Genomic DNA, 24,638 nt, shown 5'->3' on the forward strand with positions numbered 1-24,638 from the left:
CCGTATTTATCTCCGGTTGTTTTTTTAATTTTAGCTATTGTATAGCTTTTCTTGTTTAAAGAAAATCTTTGGTGTAACAAATGCACAAAACTTAATACTCTCCTAAACTACGTCAGATCAGAACCAATCTTTTCAATTTAACCCAACCAGAAAATTAGGTTGGATAATCCTAATTTTTTTAAAGAGAACGGAACTAGAACGACGGTTTTCGTTTTTCGCTGGGACCGTCTATGACCGTAGCCTTAGCTTTCGCCTTGATGTTAATCTATGACCTTTTTCCTGGGCTACTTAGTTTATACATACTTAACGATGTATTTTTCAAGAACTGTGAATAATTTTCTTTCATTTTGTTGCAGATCTTCGACAACCACTACCACTTCCACCACCACTCGGTGGCCAAGCGGTCGCTGTCGCCGTCGCACGACCACCACGATCGCCTCGAGGGAGACACGAGGGTGCGCTGGGCGCGACAGCAGAAAGCGCTGTCGCGGAAGAAACGGGACTTTATAGTCTTCAACACCTCTTCTACAGGTAAGTTAATATTGTAAGACGTAAGACGATTGCTACGGAAAAGGCTCTTCTTAAGGTACTGTTCCGATTTAGACTACAATAATCCGGGCAGCAGCATCGATTTTGATATTTGTTTCAGCAATGCAGTCGGCAGTAATATCGCGCTGCAATACTGCGGTAGTAATTCTTATGTAATCTGAATCAAAACGGTAGCTTTAGAATCTCCATCGTCGCACATCATCGCTTCGTTGTGTAATTGGATATACCGCGCGAGGAAATCTAGCGGCCGCGACCTAGTGAATCAAGGGAGGGTAATCGTAGCGATTCTGTTTGAAATTGACAGCTTTTTCTTTCAGTTCACAAAGTAATAACTACGTTATAAGCACAAAGTAATTATATAAGAAATATTTATAATGCCCACATAATGAGCAGTAGCCGCTGACTCTTTAACACAATTTACTAAATGTTCTAGAGATAACCGAGTACATTAGCTAAATATCTGCAACACTACTTCCAAACTTCTCAAGTATTTGTAAACTTAACGTCTGTCCCGTCTTATCGTCATAAGCTCTTATGTCTACTTATAATGATATCCTCTAACACAAATCTTTTTTACAGTCGGGACATATGTCCCATCGCCGTCATCGGCGACGAAGAGAGAAGCAGGGAAAAAGAGGGAGATACCAGCCAGAGTGAAGGGTCGGCCGAGAGCTGCCGACTCCAAGTTTCAACTCAACGACCCCAAATGGCCACACATGTGGTATCTAGTAAGTATTCTTTTAAATTTTTCTACTCGTCGACTGCAATGCTTGAATTAAGACTTCGTATACCAAAGTGAAATCGCATACTTTTTTCACTATGGAACCCCAACTCAACTATGATATTCATTTCGATACTGTTTAGGCAACTATAATATTCATTTCGATACAGTTTAGTCAACTATAATGAAATTGACCAATCGAAAGCGCGGAGCAAGTACCATCAGGGCCTCATGAGTTACGAGGTGTCGTTGACCAACCGGCCGGGGGCGCGGGGCGCGGGGGCCGGGTCGCGTACGAGTATGAAGGTATCGCGGCTGCGCATCTTAGCTGTATACTTTTAGTTTTTTTACCTACATATATGATTCTTCTACTAGTTTTAAGTATTTTTTTTGTTGACTCGTAGAAAAAGTATTGTATACAATAGTGATATAATCAAGCTTTTCAATCTCGTACCTTCCTTAGGCAACTCAGCAAGCTTCGTTGCCTAAACACGGTACTCGACTGAAAAGCTCTCCATTATATCACGATTGTATAAAATACTATTTCGATCCAAATATACCTGTTTGTTACATCATGGTATTTGCCGTGCCCTGATCTGTCAGATTCAGATCAGTCAGATCTGTCAGACACATTGATTCTGATTATTTAATTTTTGAGCCGCCACAGCCTCGTGAGTGTAGTAGCGGGGAGGTGGGCAGTGGCCTGGTCAGGCACTGGTCCTCGCTTCACTTAGGTTTAGGTACTAATATAGTTATTTAAGTACTTTCTTGTTACTAACAAACTATGGACACTTATTAGTCTAAAATAAATGCATTTTATTTATTTATTTATAGACAATTAAATGTAGCACACTTATTAACTTCATCATATGATTTTATCGCTATCACTAAAAATAGAGGCATGCCACTAACATGTAGGTACGTACGATGCGAGCATGCATATCGCCAGCTGGTAGTAATCGCCCCTATTTACGACATAACCTCGTTAACGTTTGCTACATGCTGAAAAAAGAAAAAATAAAACCTCAAATTCGAATTCCTGAAACTGCCCTGCTAAAAATATATTTCGCAATTTTGGCAAAACGAAATGATAACCCGTACGGTGCGGTGCGGCGAAAAATCCGCAGACTGATTGATTGTTTGATATCCACGTTTTGATGTACAATTGGCACAAATTTACCTACATTTTAAATCGTATCCCACTGATATAAAGTTTAATATAGCTATGTAAAATGTGTGGCTACCAAACATGCCGCAATCAGAATGAAATGTGGTGATTGGCAGAGTGTGGGTTACAGAATTATGTGTTTTAATCCTGAACAACAGTGTTTTTGTTGTGACTTGTGGTTTTGTGAATTTCAAATACCTACAATAATGTTAATACATGTAATGTTAACAAAAGCAAAACACGGTCATTCATATACATGAATTATTTATTATGACATATCTTTACATCGTTTTTTGTCACATTTATTTTGGTATGTAGTACGTGTAGTACAACAGTAGTACACAAAAAATAGCCATCTAAGTCATCTTAATAGACAATCCTTAAAGAGTGTCAAGATATATTTTCTGACTCCACTCGTTAAAGAGAATCCTTTATACATTTTTTTCGCCAAAAAAAAAACTATAACAGTTCACTATTACACTACACTAACTATAATAATCCGATGACATTTGGTTGTCTTGTCTGTAAGATCGTTAAAGTCGTGGAGTAAATAATTAATTATAGAAGTTGAAGAAAAAATAATTAATAGGTACTTAAATTCCAACAATCGCAACGTAAAAGAACATAAAATGAAATAAAAAATCGGTATTCTTCGTTAACTCCGAAGTAGGTATAATATCTAACGCAGTTTAAAAACCCGAGCTAAATTTGCCAGCAATAAGAGCCAAGTTTGCGGCTCTGTCAATATTATGAGAAGAACATAAGAAGAAAATTTAACTTCATTTCCAAGTCGTTAAAGAAACACATTGAGGTACATTCGACTTTGGGCCCGATTCGGATTTAGAAATAGACATCTATTCGATATCTTTTTGACATCACCAAGATACGATAACGATATGTTTAAGATCTAACCTGTCAAATTTGACATTTCCGCGATTCTGGAGATACTCTTGAACGATTTCCACAAGATATGACTTAGAGATCCAATTCACATCTAATAGACATCTAACACTATCTAACGTAAAAGTGACATTGGTTGCCCGAATTGCGCTGCAAAAGAGAACTAGTTGAAATCTAAACTATAATGTATCTAGAATGGATCTAGTACGTGTCGTCTCTTGTGAATATCTTGAAGTTCAAATCTTCACAAAAATTACTAGTTCATAGATGTACATACAAGGAAAAGTTTTTATGAAAATGTATTTATTAAAATTTGTTTTGATTTCACTGGAGCAAAACGAATCCTTAAGTCAATTATGTTGTCGCGTGAACCTCATTTGTTCTTTTTCTGTCTGCTTGTAAAGTGCTAGCTGGGTTTTAGGACTCTGACGTAATTTTTATTTCGAAGAGGCTTTTAAAAGTGGATTTAAATGGTAATGTAGGCTACGAGTCACAAAAGTAAGGAAAGTGAAGATGAATAATAAAATTGTGTAATAAAAACCGGCCAAGTGCGAGTCGGACTCGCGCACGGAGGGTTCCGCACCATCAACAAAAAATAGAGCAAAACAAGCAAAAAAACGGTCACCCATCCAAGTACTGACCCCACCCGACGTTGCTTAACTTCGGTCAAAAATCACGTTTGTTGTATGGGAGCCCCACTTAAATCTTTATTTTATTCTGTTTTTAGTATTTGTTGTTATAGCGGCAACAGAAATACATCATCTGTGAAAATTTCAACTGTCTAGCTATCACGGTTCGTGAGATACAGCCTGGTGACAGACGGACGGACGGACGGACGGACAGCGGAGTCTTAGTAATAGGGTCCCGTTTTTACCCTTTGGGTACGGAACCCTAAAAAGATGTATAAAATAACTCAGCGTTTCTTTGGAAGTCACTATAAAAGAAAAGCTGATGTGTTAAGGCTAAATTAATTCACTTTTCTTGAAAAAAAATTCACTATCAACAAAAGTGTACCATTTCATTAATAGATTAAGAGCTCCTCACTGAGATAATTGAATGTTAACAACCTGTTGGCAAATTAAATATTTTCTTTAGAGTTATGTACGTCCCAAACTTCGCTGTTATTAAACTTACTCTCTGTTGAATTTATGTGTTATTTGTCACATTAATTAAACGCCGAGTTGTGGAGAATTTGTGTGTTTATGTTGTTTATGTTATCTAATTATGTACGTGTCATCTCGGCTTGTGGCCTTTAATATATTTTTCCTCTACAATAGATTTTTAAATATCTTTTATTTTATAGTTGTAGCAGTATTTTGTGACCTCTATCACAGTTAATACTTTCCTACTTGCTAGAGTTAAGTACAAAATTGTCACTGACAAAATGGTATGTTAGACAGCAGAGGAGGTCAAGAATCATACTGATGATATCCCTCTCTAGATTAAACCTACCTACATTGTTTTTCTTGTTCGCTAGACCGTTACTGCTCGGAGTAATCATGAACCGAGCATGTCTGAAAACTTAGTGATAATACTGCCCCTCTCGATTGTATTTTTTAATACCATTCCCTGGAAAACGGAAAGCGTCCAAGTAAGTTACTAAAATACCCATACGTAGGGACTCCGTGCACACTAAAAGAGGCATTTAGCAACCTAAAAACATTGCTAGGCTTCATGGAGGAGCTGGCGTGTTTAGAGTGGCGCGTTACCTCGTTTCACGCAAAATAGGTTTGTACCTGGTTGTAGATTTGCAGAAAATGCCAAGAAGCACTAACTAAGTTACTAAAATCTTTGTAATTTGTGTTATAGAACCGAGGCGGCGGTCTCGACATGAACGTGATACCGGCGTGGCGGGAAGGAATCACGGGGCGCGGCGTCGTGGTCACTATCCTGGACGACGGGCTGGAGACTGACCATCCGGACTTAATCAACAATTATGTAAGTACCAGTACCCTATCCTTCTTCTGAGCTCTCTTTGCAACCACTCATGGCAACCCTAAACCTAATGGAAACCACGATTTCATTTAAACACCACAATTCCTCTTTCCAGCAACTTATCCCATCTTTGTCGTTTAAAAGAGTGTTTATTATGTTTCAGAACATGTCCTAGTAAAAGACAGCGCCATGAATTCTCTTTGGTAATTGTCCTTTGTCACATGACTTACCTAAATATTTCCTTCTTTGATGATAATTAATTGATAACGGCGAAATAAGGTGTCCACACATTTTTCCTTTTGCTCATGTTTTCCATTTGCGCCAGTAACACATTTGAAGTACTTTTAAAACCCTGCTGAAATTGGACAGAGTTGGAGTTCTGGTCGTTACGGACTTATGTTGTTTTCCTACACCATCAAAAGGTCAGAAGCGGGGCAAAAAGATTAAGAGTGTTGTTCTAAATATATTCCAACCATGTATCGTAAATGAGCCGAGGTTTCATCTGGAGATGTCAAATGTGATGTCATTACCATTTTCCATAAATTACAAGAGTGTTTCGAGCGCGAAATAAGAAATTCATTTCCACGTCGCGCGATCCGCCATTATTATGCATTATGTGTATCCCGCCCTATCCCTTTTCCTAAATGGGTCATTTTACTTGTATTTAGTACTTTTTCTTTTGCGGGAAATAATGATACGCATTGAACTGGCGACAAAAGATTAGAAATATAACTTACTTTATCACATAGATAAATAATTATTATCGTAATAGTCTACAAAAAAAAATTAACAAATGTGATGCACGGCACGCAGTAAGGAAAAGTTATTTTCGCACTTTGCACGCTGCTTGTTGTGAAGAGTGATAGAAAGACACAAAGCGTTTCGTTATCGTAACGCAAACGATTGGCACCTTGGCTAGGCGTACTGGTCTCATCTGGCATCGACACGACGTATGGTCTACATTTAGAGCACCATTTTACGACAAACGAAAGTGGGACACATGGTACTAACCGACATTTGCAGACAAAGCGAGATTCAAATTGCTCGATTCATCTCGCTCGCTTTTAATCCCTTTGGAAAAACGTGATATTTGGATTGCGGTGTGTTAGGCGTGTTATTCGGGTTATTCCCATTCGTTGGCCAAATTATAGCATTTCAAATGCAAGCTTAGCTTGTTTCGTAAGTCTTTTGTTATAAAATGTTATAAAAGAGATTTAGGTGCAATTTTTCTGACATAAACTGCTGTAGTGTATTTAATTAAGTATACCTACATAATATCATGTATTCCATGATAACACCTAATACTGATCTCGGTAAATAGGATAGGTTACGACTAGCAACGCTTATTTCTAAAATTGAATTTTCTGCGATAGCGAAAATATCTGGAACAAGCTTAGTTTGTTTTTGTTATAAGAAACGCTACACGCTCCGTAGTCAGATCTCTAGGTCTTTCTTTAAAAATGGTTTTGTCGAAAACTTGCTTGCAACCGGGAAGCGATAGGAATTGTGGCCTGAAACAGCTTTGCGTTAAAAGCGGGATTTAAGTGCAGGCCGAGATTTGTGTTTTTGGTCCCCGTGTTCAAACGAGGAGGATGGAAAACCATCCATCGGAACCGTATGTAAAAATAAAGGATCCAATTATATCGGTAGTCTTTTTAATAAGAGTAAAAAGCAAAAGGACACGTTAACGAATGTGAGCCACTATTCTCTTATATTTGTAAGATCTGTCAATTTACATTACGTCAAAAGTCTTCCTGACTCGCTTCCTGACCTCAAATATATTTCACTGACAGGTTTCAAAATTTACTCCTAACGCGGTGTCAGGGATCCGACCGCGTAACCGCCGCAACTTGACACCCTTCGGCCAAAACTTCTCTTGGGCGGTTGAAGGTCACTAGATAATTTTCTAAGATCCTGTTTAGATAATCCTTTAAAATAATCCGTAACGTTATTATGGTTTTAATTATGGAATTACCACAATTTAGTTATTGGAGGCCCTTGGAGGAAAAGACCTCACGTCTTATTAGTAAAAGTCCGTGTCAGAAAATCGTACTTATAATTGTCCATCAAATCCTTTCGAATTCGAATTTTGAAATAGACATCTATTAGATATCTTTTAGACATCACCAAGATACGATAACGATATGTTTAAGATCTAACCTGTCAAATTTGACATTTCCGCGATTCTGGAGATACTCTTGAACGATTTCCACAAGATATTACTTAGAGATCCAATTCGCATCTTAAGATATCTAACTTTATCTAACGTTAAAATGACATTGGTTGCCCGAATTGCGCTGCAAAAGAGAACTATGTAGTTGAAATCTAAACTATAACGTATCTAGAATGAATCTAGTACGTGTCGTCTCTTGTGAATATCTTGAGGTTCGAATACGGCAGTATACGATTCTCATTCCATTCAGCATTCAGCAGTCTAGACATAGTAAAACATTGGCGCCAACACGTATCAAAACAAAAAAAAACATAAACACGAGAGCATTGACAACAGGACACTTTGTCTAGATAATATCCATCCATATGTAACCATTTTATATTGCTTTTAACTGTACTAAATGATAGAATAGTATAGTTCTTCGTCGTTTTTATTTGAGATGAACATTTTAAACGCATGCTAGCGGTTTACATTCCTAAAGTTTTTCACTTGAATAAAGCTAATGATCTTAAAGAGATTTGTATAATTCAGGGGTTTAAACAAGGAAGTTTTATAACAATTTTTTTCCACTTATTAGACTAAAGGGCAGGCAAATTGTGTGATTTTACTCATCAACACCTGCATACAGAACCCACAATGTATGCAAAGAGATTAAGTTAATTATTTTACTGACTGTACTTACAATTAACTTATTGATTTATTTGATTTCTTTGTTTTATTTTGTAAGATTGTAGTTTATTGTTTTTTTTATTCATCATGTAATCACGTTTATTTTCTTTTGTGTTTTGCACTGATACTAGTGTTTTAGGAGATAATTCTTATACAAATAATGGACTTGTTATTTTATCAGCACGTGTTGTACGACATGGCCTTATGTCATCATGACAGCTAAGGCGCGTTCGGTTTTATGATGGGGCCGTGTCGTACAGCCGCGTTTCGTTTCGTGACCCACAAATGGCCTCGCCGGAAGATCAGCGCTAACTTCTGGGTTAGCATTATGCTGAGGCGGGACCATTTCGTGGTAAACTATGTGTTTATATTATGTTTAATTTTCTCTGTTTGTTGTGTACTTGTGTATGTTATAGTTTATCACGAATAAATGCGATGATTATGATTATGATTATGATTTAAACTTTCACGATTTTTACACATTATTAAATTGTACAACGGGACTTAATCGCGTATCTAAGTTTATAAGATTTACCTCCGACGTTTCGAGGACGGCGTTGTCCCCGTGGTCTCGGAGAAGACTCAAAACGTTCAAGCGGATAAACAAGACCAAGTGCGGGTGTTCGAAAAACTCGCGCGGTTAGAAGATGCTGATGTCAACTTAAGCCAGTATAAACTTTAATCTAAACTTTTGATTCCCAATATTTCACGAAATATTTTGTCCCCAGGACCGGATGGCATCATACGACGTGAACTCGCACGACCCGGACCCGCAGCCGCGGTACGACATGATCGACTCGAACCGCCACGGCACGCGGTGCGCGGGCGAAGTGGCCGCCACCGCCAACAACTCGCTCTGCGCGGTTGGCGTCGCATTCGGTGCTAGTGTTGGAGGTATGTCTGTACTATCATACAATTAACTAGTAGGGGCATGGCACACTGCTATAATACGCGCATAGCGTTGTCTCACTCAAACTTTGTGCAGTGTTCCATGTCCCGTACAGCCGCGGTACGACATGATCGACTCTAACCGCCACGGCACGCGGTGCGCGGGCGAAGTGGCCGCCACCGCTAATAGCTCGCTCTGCGCGGTTGGCGTCGCGTTTGGCGCTAGTGTTGGTGTTCGTGTGTCGTGTGTTCACACTAAATATTTACTACCACCCGCAGTCGCGGTACTTACATAAAACAAGACATCGCGGTACTTATATGGGACCAACCGCCACGGCACGAGGTACGCGGGCGTGACGAGCTTCGATGCTAGCGTTGGATGTATGTGTGCTGCCGATTGCGGTACCATCGTTCTCACTGTTAACCTGTCAATTCGTAAACCTTATTGCAAAGTGGTTTGTGGACATTACTAGAGTTGACAGCAGTGTTTTTGTTAAAGTGCGCATAACTCGCTCTACGCGGTTGGCGAAACGTTTGGGGCTCACGTGGTGATTGGTGATAGGCAGATACTACCGCGACGAACGCGGATAATGTGGTCGCCACCGCCAACTCGACAAGATCGATCCTTTTTAAACCTCTCTGGCGAACACTTTGTATGCAGGTAAACGCAAGTATATCAATTTACGGTAAATGATGCCCGGTATTTAATAAATTTCACTTAATTTCACATCTTTCATCGAAAATAAATCAATCGCCTGTCATTTTATCGGAGAAGGGTCGTAAATTTGCTTCATCAAAGGCAACAATATTAACCCACAAAATTAAGCTTGCATAAATAACGCGTAAACTCGAAAGCAGTGTACCTACTGCCTATCTCTTTTAATAGGAATTTCCATACAAATTAAGTCATTTTGTTTGCTATTAAGAGTAACTACCTAATAGTTTATACTTTATCTGGATCTGTCAAAGTGACTTGTAATGGTGAAACCTCGCTCGCGTAGATAAATGCAATTTCGGAGAAAAACCGTGAAATATAGTGTCTAAATATCAAAAACGGGAAGGAAAAGAACCGTGATCTAAGTGTAAACGTTTTCTACGCTGTACATTTCGTGTATCGGACTAAAACTGTGCAAAATAGAAAGTGTCTGACATAACCTTCCTATAAATAAATAAACCTACCCGAACTTTCCGCCTCAAAATTTGGTTTGACAATTGGGGAAGTATTGCCATAGTAGAAAAATAGAAAGTCCGTTCGGAAACTAACACAAAATGGAGCTGTCAGAATCGTCAATAGAAAAAATATGCCTAAGAATGAAATTAGAGATGAAATATGAAATGGAACAACAAACGGAGAATATCTATCAACGACTTATGGATTCTTTGAACGTGGAATTAACTGGAATTCATAATAAACAAGAAGGAAGTGATGAAAAAATCAAACAACTTGAAAACAAGATCTCACTCATGGAAAAGAAGGAGAGACAGCGTAATATTATATTCCATGGCGTAGAAGCGGAGCAATGCGAAAAGGAACAGAAAGTAATTGACATTGTCACAAAAGAAATGAACATTCCTCTTCAGAATACAGAAATACAATTCAGCAGAAGATTAGGACAATCCAAACACAGCCCAATACTAATTAACCTATCATCTCAATCGAAAAGAAACATGATTTTAAAAAACAGGAAACAGCTGAAACAAACTAACTCCAAAATATATATAACAGAAGATTTCCCTAAAGAAGTATTGGAAGAGAGAAAAATACTGAAAGAACAAGTCATACAAGAAAAGGCAAAAGGAAATATTGCATTTATTCGCTATAATAAACTGATAGTCAAAGAGAAAAATGATAGCAAAAAGAGAGCCCTGTCAGTCTCACCGCAAAGTGGTAGCCAAACTCCGGCGAGCCAGCAAGGACCGGCGAAGGTACCCAAACCGGGGACATCCGAAGAGACCCGGGAAAAAACGGCGAACAAAGACATTATCAGGCCAAACATACTCAAATTCCTAGGGCGAGGACAGTCATCTTCATCAGAGACCCAAAAAAAGTAACAACTGGGTGGCGACAGCACACCCAAAACCAAAAAGGAAAAACAAGTACAGATAATACACCAAAAGAAAAGCAACCTGAACAACTTCCAAGCCGGCTGGTCACCGAGGAAGTTTACGACCACAACCTTCCAAAGTCATCAACCTTAAAATGTTTAAAACACAACCAAAGAAAGGAAAAACAACTCAACATCATAACCTACAATGTTAGAACACTATCGTCATATGAAAAATTAATTGAATTAAAAGAAGCTCTGGTAAACATAAAATACGATATCATCGGACTATCCGAGGTGCGACGACTTGGTAATGAAATATCCGAATACGAAGATTTAATTATCTGTCACACAGGTCACACGCCTGGCAAATATGGAGTCGGATTCATAATAAAACCATATCTCAAGCAACATATAGAAAGCTACATTGGACTATCTGAGCGAGTTGCTCTACTGAACATGAGCTTCCCAGATAAACAGATTTCTTTAATACAAGTCTACGCACCTACCGAAGCGGCACCCGAAGAAGAGGTCAACTCTTTTTATAATACCATAAACGAAGCGATCAACACTGCGCACAAGGATTTCATACTAATGGGAGATTTTAATGCAAAAATTGGTCAACCTGAAACAAATGAATCTCTTGTTACAAAACAATATGGATATGGAGTGAGGAACACCAGAGGTCAAAAACTAGTGGAATTCGCTTTAGAAAACAAACTTGCTATCATAAATACTTTTTACAAGAAGAAACCCAAACTTAGATGGACTTGGTGCTCTCCAAATGGGCAACATAAAAATGAAATTGACTTTATACTCTCAAACCAACCACAAATATTTCAAAACATAGGGACACTAAACATAAACTACCCATCAGACCACAGACCACTCCGAGCAGTAATATCACTTACAGTGCTAATCAAAAGCAGAGCTAGATACCAAAACAAACAGTACAGTCCTCTTAGCAACGAAGAAGAAATACTAGCTTATAAAGAGACCTTAGAAAAACACATAACTGTCCTACTAGCGAATAAACAAAAAGACACGGTGCAATCTTTACACGACAAATTAATACACTCAATCCAAAGCAGTCTACCAAGCGTATCTAAAACAAATAATCCGACTACTAAGAAAAACATAATTTCAGAACGCACAAGAAACCTGATGGAAAGAAAACAAAATCTACAAAAAACAAAAAATAAAACTCGAACAATGAAAAATGAGCTTAAAGCACTATACAAACTAACAAGCAAGTACATAAAACTGGACCATCAGAAACATAGAACTACAACACTCGAAAAGCACTTAGAACTAAAAGGAAGCTTAAAAAAAGGGTACAGAGAACTGAGAACAAAAAAGACATGGATTGAAGGTTTAAAGGCTCAAAGTGATACAAAATATGACCGCAGCGAGATCATTAATATTGCAACAGACTTCTACAGAACTTTATATGCTTGTGCCGCAAACAAAGTACCAGAAATAGAATTCCCGAGCCACAGCAATGTCATAGAAATAGATCAAACCAAACCAAATGTAGCGCAAATAAACGATAAAGAAATTATAGATGCCATTCACAAATTGAAACCAGATAAAAGTCCAGGAGCTGACAATGTTACAAATGAGGCTATAAAGGAAGCCCAAGATATTTTAGTGGCACCACTACAAAGACTATTTAACAAAATACTAGAGACATATGAAACGCCGTCACAATGGTCTAAATCTGATATTATTCTATTATATAAAAAAGGAGACCACAAGGACATCAGCAATTACAGACCCATTAGTCTACTACCAGCAACATATAAACTCTTCTCTACAATCATTAACCAAAGATTAAGAGTCACACTGGAAAAGAAACAACCTATCGAACAAGCCGGCTTCAGAAAGGGTTTCTCGACCATAGATCACATACACACGTTAGAACAAATCATTGAGAAATACCAAGAATTTCGACGACCATTATATATTGCGTTCATCGACTACCAAAAAGCATTCGATACTGTCTCTCATGAAAGTATTTGGACAACCTTACAGGATCAAAACGTAGAGATAGAATACATAAGCATATTAAAGAATATATATACCAAGAGCACAAGCAGAATAAAGCTAGAAAATATTGGGCCAAGTTTTCCAGTGGAAAGAGGAGTGCGGCAAGGGGATCCCCTATCCCCAACAATCTTTATAGCGGTACTAGAAAACATCATTTGCAAACTAGATTGGAAAAACAAAGGCTTACTTATCCAAGGCAAATATCTAAGCCACCTCAGGTTTGCAGATGACCTAGTGCTACTAGCAGAATCAGCCCGCAATCTACAATACATGATTGAAACCCTACACAATAGTAGCAAACAAGTAGGCCTTGAGGTAAACATTACTAAAACTAAAACCATGTCAAACTACAAAAAAATAAATATAACATTAGACAGCAAACCATTAGAATATGTTGATCATTATATATATTTGGGGAAACAGATTGGGTTCAGCAGCACAAACAAAGAACTAGAAATAGAGAGGAGAGTTAAAAGTACATGGAACAAATACTGGAATTATAAAGAAATATTCAAAAGTGAATTGCCAATTACATTAAAAAAGAAAGTCATGGATACATGCCTTATACCAAGTTTAATTTACGCATGCCAAACATGGAATTTTACCGAAAAGGCAAAAAATAAAATAATCACATGCCAGCGAGGAATGGAACGCAGCATGCTGAATGTGAAAAAGATATATAAGATAAGACACAGCACAATAAGAGAAAAATTAAAAACAATTGATGCTCTTGCTCAAGCAAGAAAGTTAAAATGGAGATGGGCTGGACACGTGGCGCGTCTGAAAGACCGCAGATGGACAAAAACAGTAACAGCATGGAAAGGGCCTGATGGCAAACGCCGACAAGGAAAACCAACTGCACGCTGGGACGAAGACATAAGAAAAATCGCCGGGCCGAACTGGCAAAAAACTGCTCAGGACCGAGAAAAATGGCTAGCTTTGGAAGAGGCCTTCACCTAAGGGGTTCCTGCTTATAGACTAAGTAACTAAAATACTAACAACCAAATAAATTAAAAACTAATATCTAACTAACCAAACATACATCCATATAACATATTTGTAGCAGGAAATAAAAGGCTTTTTATTTTTATTTTATTTTTATTTAGTTTATACTTTGATGTTGGGTTGGTTTTCATAATTATACTTAGCTTACCTACCAACTTAATCTGTCTAGTATCTGTTAATCTGAATATAGGTGTCTTATACTAATTAATAACCCTAGATTCACTTATCAAATTGAAATATTGTTTCGTGTTCCACTAAATTTAGCTATCTTCATAACATTATTTATTACTAAATACGATAGCCTTATTTCCAAAAGCCTAACAGTTACGTAATGTAATGTGAGCATGTAAATATTAGTAATTTAACTATAGGTATTGCACCGTAATTACGCACACGACTACACATTGTGTGTATTTACGAATTAAAGTGTCAGCATCCTTTAAAAGTTTTTCCACACATTTTTTACTTGTTGTTGTGTAATTTCATTCATTCATCACTCGTCCCATCCGCCTCTGTCTTGAAGCTCGAACACGCCCATTCCAAATTACATTCAATCCGAGACCACAAATAAATCCGCTAAAGAAATAGACTGGTTCTTAAAGATAGTAAGCAGAAAAGAGTGGATTTAGCTACTAGGTAGCAGGGATGTTGCGAATATCCGCAACCGCGGAACTTCCGCATTATTTTCAACATCCATATCTGCATCTGCATCCGCATAAAATCGATGCGGATGTGGAACAGGTCAGTACAGGAACGTCTTAGCATCGGCATAAGTGCTAGACTTGGTAGTATTCATTAGCCAAAAAAACTTATTAGAAATGAGCAGTCAAGTGTGAGTGGGACTTAATGTACGGAACCCTTGAAACGCGAGTCCGACTCGCACTTGGCCGGTTTTTTGAAATAAAAATTACTAAAATGTAATATTTGACGTTTTTTATGTATCTATCTTTGCCCTATAGAGTATTCATGACATTACCTAGTATTATAACTCCCAATGTAAGCCTATTACTTATAACATAAATTTATTTAAGTATAGAATAGTGCGACTCCACAGTCAAACAAATGTAGTTTTGTGGAGCTTTGTCCTTAACAAAAAAAGGTGTAACTTTTGTGCAATAAATAACCAAAATAAAAAATAAAAATAAATCCGCATCCGCGGTGTGAGGGTAACATTCCATTTTTGACCGCAGCTGCACTACTGGTACTGAACGCGTCGCTGTTACTGTCAATTTCCATAGTAAAATTGACAGTAGTGCAGCTGTATTTGGAAATGGACTGTCACCTTGAGCCTTTAAAAATCCGCATCCGCGGATGTCAAAAAATCGGCATCCGCAACATCCCTGCTAGGTAGATAAGTAGGGCGCTCGGCTCAGTCAATGGAGTGCACGTTTGAAGTACGTGTAGATTTTACTTATGTAGAGAATGATTGATAGAGACCGCTCAAGTAGACCTATTGCTATTGGGACTGAAGGCAATTCACGGAAATAAATGTACATTTTAGAAAGTAGGTCACTAAATGTGACGTCCCGCGGGTAAAGGTACCGTATGGCGGTTGGCGCTTACGCTATTATTAACGCCGCTCCAATATTATTGCGGCGCTATGCGACGTAAGCGCCAGCGGCCATAAGGTACCTTTTACCGTGGAACGTCACAAATATTGTTTGGAATAAATATTTCGCGGTTAACGCTTCATAGGTATTTATTTTATCCTATTGGTGAGAATGGGGAATTTGACATAATTACAAAATTAACATTAAATTAATGTTGGTATAAAAAGAAACTTGACGAAAATTACTTTGGTAAATAATACAGACCTAAAATAGATGAATTTTAATTACATACAATCAAATGTTAGCAGTATGAGACTACGAAAAACTGTGTACCTATAGATGGTCAAACCAATTTGTTAGTAAATAGAAACAAAAAAAACTATACTCATCCTTTTCTTTTGGGTGCTAGTATAAGACAAAGATAGTATGACTCTCTCTATCTATGTTTGAAATAAGGCAGTCCTTTGACACACTATACTTATAGTATTTTACGGTTTATGAATTACGAGTGTCGTCAACTTACCATCAAAGTCAACTATGTAATATAAACGCCAAATACCCAAATACCGAGAGGTGAGAGAGATATTTCAAATTAAATTACCTGAGTACCGTACCCGTTTAAAATATACAGCTTCAGAGTATTTTATTAGTTTCCAAACTAAAAACATTTTCAACGCATATCAATTCGAAACCCCAATTTAGGTTGCGAAACCAGATTCTGATTTTATAACTTATTACGGTTTTGATCTTATTTTGATACGAGCTTTAAGTGAAAGTCGTGCGTGATATGCGCGCCATTCATCATGATGATCATCGAGGTCGTATCAAAACCAATTCAAATTATAACAAGTTGATAAGTAAATTAGACCTCACATAAGCAAGTTATGAACACTACACCTACAAGTAAAGTTTAATAAAACCATACGAAGCATAAATTGGGAGTTGCTTTCGAGCCAGGTGACTGCACCAAGTTGCCAGATGGTCGCGTGTTGCTATTGGTTGCGCGAGCGTGGGCGAAGTAAACTCTTCAGACGTGACCTTGAGAACCCAATACCTGGATACATTGACGTATTATATCTAGGGACGGGCTAATGGGGCACTAAAAATCGTACTAGTTCAGCGGTGCTACTCACGAATTCCAGCCAATCGTGCAGTCTAACGCAACTAGTTGCGACCAATAGCGCACGTAATGCGAACTCGTCAACCAATCGCGCGCGTGATGCGAACTCATCAACCAATCGCGTTGTGGCGATTTCACACCGGTGTACTGGCCCCTGTCATGCCTCATTATTATTGCCCGTAAAGCCAGACCCTAGTTCCAGCCAGTCCATATCTATGTCAATATCTGGATAGAAATATTAAGGGTCCGTTGCACCAAACTGTTTGTCATAGTTAAAGAGATCGCTAAATTTTATTGTATGGAAAGTTTCATAGTAAACCGCCGCGTACTAATTACAAACTGGATGGGAAGATTGGGATAAATTCTTGCGAAAATGTATTAATAAAGAGCCATATAATGTTTCCACTGGTTCACCGCAGTCATTGACGGCGCGATTCGGGAAATGAATTAGAGATTCACTAGATATGAAATAGTAAAGATATGTGACGTTCCACGGCAAAAGGTACCTTATGGCGGCTGGCGCTTACGCTATTATTAACGCCGCTCCAATATTCAGCCGAGGCAATGGTACCTTTTGCAGTGGAACGTCACATATCTTTACTATTTCATATCTAGTGAATCTCTAAATCATTTCCCGAATCGCGTCGTGACTCGCTTGTGTTAGTTAATCGACTGGAATACCACCTTGGTGGCAAACTTTCCCGCCGTCCCGACCGAATCCTAATGCCATCCTTGCGAATGGCTAAAATTTTCAATTCAATTACTAGTTTGAGGTTGAAGGCGATGAAATGTCACATACTGGGTATCGCCGAATTAGACGCGGTATTTGTCCCCAATAGTTGGTGCTAGAGTTATGTTTGAAGTTCGAAACTAGAACAGTTCAAGTTTAAAACTACTGACTTCTTAATATTTTACTACGTACAGTGTAGCAAAATTGTTTCGACTCTATTTGAATAGCGTTAAGGTTCAATAACGAAAATCCTACCGTCCGTGAATGTACAATGGTGCTACGAAGTGCTACAAGTTGCGGCATGCTACGAATTACTCGCATTTATCGTAGCACGTGCTATCGTAGCAACTTGTCCGCTTTAACGCATTCAGCATTAAATCACGACTGTACATTGTTGTTCCTTTACCAAGCATTTATGGGCCCGATTCGAATTTTGTAATAGATATCTATTAGACATCGCCAAGATACGATAACGATGTGTTTAAGATCTAACCTGTCAAATTTGACATTTCCGCGATTCTGGAGATACTTTTGAACGATTTCCACAAGACATGACTTCATGACATCTAATAGACTAATTCACATCTAATAGATATCTAACTCTATCTAACGTAAAACTGACATTGGTTGTCCGAATTGCGCTGCAAAAAAGAACTAGTTGATATCTAAACTATAACGTATCTAGAATGGATCTAGTACGTGTCGTCTCTTGTGAATATCTTGAAGTTCGAATATGGCAGTTAAACTGGCTATTCTACTTTCAAATGGATCTTTTGTTTAATTACGGAATGATCAATTAAATGAACATCGCATTAAACCTGAGAAGTTAAGTCCTATTCGGTAAAACTTTTTTTTTACTATCACCATCTCCAATTTTATGGCTGGCATTTAGTACCTCCTTTATATGAGAATTGCCTTAGTAGCAGTTAGCAGAGTTTTTATTATTCGATTGATTCAACTGAAGACTTTAGGGAAGTTGACGTATTAATAGCAATAATATTGATTATTAGATTATTGAATATGATTTGACGACCGTTCTGGCCTAGTGGGTAGTGACCCTGCCTGTGAAGCCGCGGTCCTGGGTTCGAATCCCAGTAAGGGCATTTATTTGTGTGATGAGCACAGATATTTGTTCCTGAGTCATGGTTGTTTTCTATGTATTTAAGTATTTGTATATTATATATATCGTTATCTGAGCTTACCGTGGCCTTCTTGAGCTTACCGTGGGGCTTAGTCAATTTGTGTAAAAATGTCCATTAATATTTATTTATTTATTTATTATTGACCAACTGTCTGCATTTCAACTATCCTTCGCCGTACAAAATGCAACGTGCCGAACTTAAAGCCCCATTTAGACGGTCCAACACTTGCGTGCGATTTTCGTTACATTGCGGTATTTGGACAATCGACTGAATTCATTGTACCATCGCCCACACTGTTAACTGTACATCGGTGGACCTTATGCCTTTTGTAATAAGGTCCACTATATCCAATATATGAAGTTCTTGAACGTCCATTTTATACATATCTTTTTACAGGTGTGCGGATGCTTGACGGCGACGTGACGGACGCGGTAGAAGCGCGTTCGCTCAGCCTCAACCCCCAGCATGTCGATATCTACAGCGCGTCCTGGGGCCCTGACGACGATGGAAAGACTGTCGACGGGCCTGGAGAACTGGCTCACCGGGCGTTCCTCGAGGGAGTCACTAAGGTAAGACAACATAAGTTTACATGTGTATATAGATGTCTACAGAGACATCTACAGCGCGTCCTGGGGCCCTGACGATGATGGGAAGACAGTCGACGGGCCTGGAGAACTGGCTCACCGGGCCTTCCTCGAGGGAGTCACTAAGGTAAGACAACATATGTGTATATGTCTACAGATACATCTTCAGCGCGTCCTGGTACCCCGGGTGACGACGGCAAAACCGAGGACCCTGGGGATGATAAGAAGATGCATGATGGACAAGCACGAAGTTTGATTTTAATAGCCACGAGAATATAAACATAAACATTATGAACAAAAATCACTCGTAGGTATATCACTGTTTCTAAATTACCAAATCGTGTTGAATGCAATTCATATGATTAAAATCGAAACGTCCTCAATGTTTGTCAGGTAAACTGATAATTGGAAACATCATGAAGTTTATTAACAGCAATATATTATTCATGAGTCGTTATACAAGCATTGTAACCTACAACATAATAATATTTTATATTAATAATTGTTACAATTCTAACGTCACTCAACATTAATTGGATTCCCAAATAAATAATCATTCCGTCTATTGTCCGCAAATTTGAATATAACCCGTTCAGTGCGGGACCAACAAACTGAAAACTGTCATCGTCAGCGACTAGTGTGACAGCAATTTGTGCTCAACTAGCACAGAGAATATTATATCCCAGTACTCTGACAACAAACACTACTTATTGCCGCGTTCGTGCACAGTATGTACAAAGCTTAGCGACTTGCAGCAGTTTGAAATCTGTCCTCTGATTACACATGGCTGTCATCCAGTGCTCAAATACGGGGTCAGAGCCGAAATACAAAACGGTTTGTGGGCACATAGGATGTGACCTCGTCGCGACCGCGCCACACCGCACCGCGCTTTGTTTTACTAACAAGCTTCGTTTGCTGTTTTGGTTTTCGTTGGGTATGTTTCCTTTTTTATTGCTTTGCTGCCCGTTAACTGTTGTAGTTATCTATATTATCTATGCAAGTTATAGGGGTTTTTCAAGGGTCGATTTTTTGGCACCGTCATCATTTTGGGAGAAACATTGATATGACGAGTTATTTCAAAACTTTCAAACACTTTTTTGTAATTTTTTGTACTATTCATTAATTGTTTTTAAGTTTTGCATTTTAAGTGCAAACAAAATTGTAACCGAGACTTATCTCAATGCAACTTTCATTTCACTTTATTAAACTCCAGCTAAAACCGCATGTATCGTGTGTTCTTACTGGAACATGGTGAAAATTTCTAAATCATATAGTTTATAATTCGTGTCTCTCTACAAACTATTAAAGTCCAACTACTGCTTACAGGAAACTATCGCAATTACAATGAGCTTTTGTTGACCCACCGCGGTATTCGGAAAACAAGATCCGTTCTAGAGATGAGAACGATACGATATGGACTAGATACCAACTAGTTTAGATTTCAACTAAAGTCTATTTTTTTATTCGGTAGACTAAAATGACATTTCATAGTATGAAATGACATTTTATGTTCATACTATGAAATGTCATTTCAGTCTACCGAATAAAAAAATAGACTTTAGATATCTTTTGCAGCTCAATTCGGGCAACCAATGTCACTTTTACATTAAATTATCGTAGTAAGATCGTTTCAAAATCGTTTTGAGATCTAAAAATACATAACGAGACGTTTTAGACATTGTGAAAATCGTTCAAGAGTATCTCCAGAATCGCGGAAATGTCAAATTTGACAGGCTATATCTTAAAAATATCGTTGTCGTATTTTGGTGATGTCTACTAGAATATCTAGTTCATAATCCGAATCGGGCCCCCAGTAATGTATTTATTAGACACACGAGCATTGACGGTCGCTCGCAGTCGTCTCGTTCCGCTTTGTTCGGCTAATTCTGTTTACCCGATCATTATCGTCGCTTGATGTTGATTGACGGGTTAACTTTATCGAACGAGCGAGCGAATTGCAGATAAATTTTTACATTCCACTCCTTCTAAAGAAGCCTTTTAAAACTTGCTAACATTTGTTTTGTTGTTGAAAGTGAAGGATGACTCATGCTAAACCGGCCGGATCCGAGCCAAGGCATCTAACACTTTGTTTTCTATAGAAAGCATCACGTGATCATCGATCACCTGTCGTAGATAAGAAGTGTCGGAAGCCACGGCCCGGACCCGGGCCATCCTAGCGTGAGTCATCCTTTATCTGTTACATGGTACATGGTTTATGGACGATAACTTAAGGATTTTTTCTCATCTTTATTATATTCGGTAAGATTACCTATTATGGTAGGGTCGTATGTCGTATGGTGCACAACAGCTTAATTTACTCTTTTGTGAAGTTGTATTTATTACTCTTTTAAATTAGTGAAAAAAGTGGGTTACAAAAAGTTTTAATAATTAGAAAAGTATTCCGCGTCCTCTTTTTGATCTCACTATGTCATGAGTTCTCCTGTCATGAGTCCTGGGAGCCTAGCCAAGATTCCAATCGTCCATAGGAAACGCCACTCGAAACTTAAATAATGTATGCAAATAGTCACGCGACTTCTCATAGCATCAGTTATCCCGATACATTATTTCTTTTCGTTTGAAATTTTGTCATCTTGGCTATGTCCCCAGTATTATATCCAATAACAAATCAGTCACGTTGCTCACCCGGTTCTCCAGCAAGTTCTAATTGAAAAGGAATTACGTCAGTCTAAACAAATTAAGACGTATGTAAATTACTTACGTTTCCTTATTTAGCGAGTTTCAATTAAAGCTGAAGCTGCTGTTTACTCGTAAATATAATATAAATTAAACTTAAATTAAATAAAAAATGGTTCATTGAGGCAATTTGAACCAGTAACTTAAACAGATACCGCTCCAAACAACTGAGCTACCAAATACTGATCTAAGGCAACGAATTTTCTTATCACTTTTCATTCCGGATGCTGAACATCTACCGAAATACTTGTCTGGCCTGGGAGAAGGACTGTGCCAAAAATATAGAAATATAATATAGTGTTATGCTTTGGTTTCCTCCGATAGCGGTGCCGTCATATAGCGGCCGTCTCCATACAAATACTACGACATCCATATTTAGGCGTATTATTTAGTATGGAGACGGCCGCTATATGACGGCACCGCTATCCTAGGAAAACCGATCTACCGCAGCGCTAGGTGGACGACATTCGACGTCACGGGGGTCGGGACTAGATGAGTCGGGCTCTCAAGATCGACAGGAGTGGAAGAGGGTAGTGACCGTCATCCAATATTATCCGATATATTTAAGTGTAGACTGCGTAAGTAGCTTCTGAAGACAGATCTTTGTACAGCGTCGAGGAGTTTTTTAAACTATCGTACACATAAGATATAATTGTAATTACATGCTGTGTTAACTTGTAATGTAACGATCGCACTGTAATGAATAATGAACATGAATAATAATCTGTATGAATAATTTTCGTTTGATATAATGGTTTACTATTGTACCTATTGTGACATGTTCTCTCTTTCAAATCATTATTAATCATTCCTTCCTCCATTCCTCCATCCTCCATTCCTTAACTCTTGTTATTAATAATGATTTGGATTTGTATTAGATAAGGCCCTGCTCGCGTATAAAGTCATCTAACTTTATCCTACAACTCCTATTTTAGGTAAAAAACTGGTACTATGCGCCAAACTTCACACAAATCCGTTCAGCTGTGCAATCAAATCGAAGCACGTCGAGTGCCGACGTTCAATACGTTTTTAATATCATTTTCATAGTCAAATACGCATGGAGAATGAAGACCCAAGCGCATTTATACTTTTTACATTTATTTATGCGATAGTGTAAACAAGCTCTTAAATCGCAACCAATGTGTTCCCAAACCAATATCACAAACGGATCGAGAATATACCCACATACTCGTACGTAACTTCGAAGCAAGCATATTCAAGTAACCTACCGTTAAAATATTTCTTCCAAAAAAACGATAAAAAACTTCATAATTCCCATTAAAGCACAACTTACCTCAAGTTCCCTTTTATGTTATTAATACAGAATTAGTCCTTGAAAGGCGGACAAAAAGTCCTTTCACCAGCGTGGTAAGCGTTTTTATGTTTCGCATTTTTCACTTCACGCAGCCATAGGTTTTAATGAAAAGTTACAACGGTTCGCTACGGGGTCGTATTACGATCGCTAGAGCGTAGGGGTCCAATTCACGCTTACGTTTTACGTCAAAATGATGTCATTTTGTTATCATTCGCCCGTACGTCTCAAATAAGGTCAAGTATGAGTACGAGCGAAATGCACGCACGAATGTAAACTAAATGAGATCATTTAGATATAAAAAATGTATGTTCTAATTGGTCTCCAGGAGCTGTATGCACGTATCCGTTGATAGTTAAAAATGATTCGAATGCTGAACATGCACCCTTATTCGAAGCTAAGCAAAAATAAAACTTTGTTAAATGTTGTGTTTTAACAAACGCAAATGTCAAAATGATACCTACGAACGTTTATCAACGGTGTTTTATATTTGACATACGTTTACGAGTATCTGTTTCAATCTCATTATAAGCTTTTGTTTAATTAAATTGCTTTCTCGCTAACGAAATTAATCCCAATTTACTACACAACTAGGTTCAAATTAAAAATAGGAAAATGTTGTATGGTGGGCCTTACGAGGCTAGACGTATCAAAGTTACACTGGTCATAGTGTGCGCGCACATCGGCAGGTTTCGGAATACTGCAACAATTTGTCACCATACAACCCCAAACCCATATTATTCCTTATTCAACACAGCTAAAGTGCATTTTCCCGTGGCTGAAGTTGTATAACTAAGTTAGTTTAAAGGGCGCACAGTCGGGAGTAATTTCTGTAATGACGCAATTATTTTCTCCTGTTTGCCGCGACACGATATGGTCAAGTGCTCTTGGGTGTAAAATTTACATAGGGTGAAGTCGGGCAAGTATGTTGTTCACTTTACACCTTTCTGGATTATTAGAGGGCCGTTTTTCAGGCTTTAGGTTAGTTTTCGTTCATGTCGTCTCGGATATGGGTGAATATGGTATCGATGCATTCAGTGTAATGCCCTGAACACAAATATATGAGATGACAAGCGCGAAAGTGGTGGGGGTGGTTGCTGTGACGTCATAAAGTCGGCAGTACAATTTTTTTTATTTATTTTCGTTTAAACATACCATGTGGGGTACCAAATGAGGTCTTTGTGAGTAGATCACAAATATATACACACTATAACATTTTCAATACTTGGTCTAACAAATTAATAGAAAACGTTCAAAAATTTCACAATCCACTATAACAAACCGCTTAACAAACCTGTGATTTTACCCAAATACATATACTCGTATACCATTCAGCCGCGTCACTTAAAAAGAAATTTACTGACCCAAACACTCGCTATCGTGCGCTACTAACTACATATAATA

At 38.2% G+C, this 24,638-nt stretch overlaps 1 protein-coding gene across 4 annotated transcripts in view; it reads left to right on the forward strand.

The window, feature by feature from the left end:
* The window catches only part of LOC134656393 (furin-like protease 1), a 357,707-nt gene that overhangs the window by 237,089 nt on the left and 95,980 nt on the right, over positions 1–24,638 (forward strand). For all 4 annotated transcript variants that reach the window (XR_010097514.1, XM_063511914.1, XM_063511915.1 and 1 more), the window contains exons 3-7: positions 357–531; positions 1,129–1,277; positions 5,148–5,276; positions 8,844–9,009; positions 19,041–19,213. Coding sequence is in view for 3 of the 4 variants with exons in the window: in XM_063511914.1 (XP_063367984.1) it covers positions 357–531; positions 1,129–1,277; positions 5,148–5,276; positions 8,844–9,009; positions 19,041–19,213 (792 nt within the window). In the remaining variant the exon portion in view is untranslated. The remainder of the gene's footprint in view (positions 1–356; positions 532–1,128; positions 1,278–5,147; positions 5,277–8,843; positions 9,010–19,040; positions 19,214–24,638) is intronic.

This window comes from Cydia amplana, chromosome 18 (genome assembly GCF_948474715.1).
Source record: "Cydia amplana chromosome 18, ilCydAmpl1.1, whole genome shotgun sequence".
NCBI lineage: Eukaryota > Metazoa > Arthropoda > Insecta > Lepidoptera > Tortricidae > Cydia > Cydia amplana.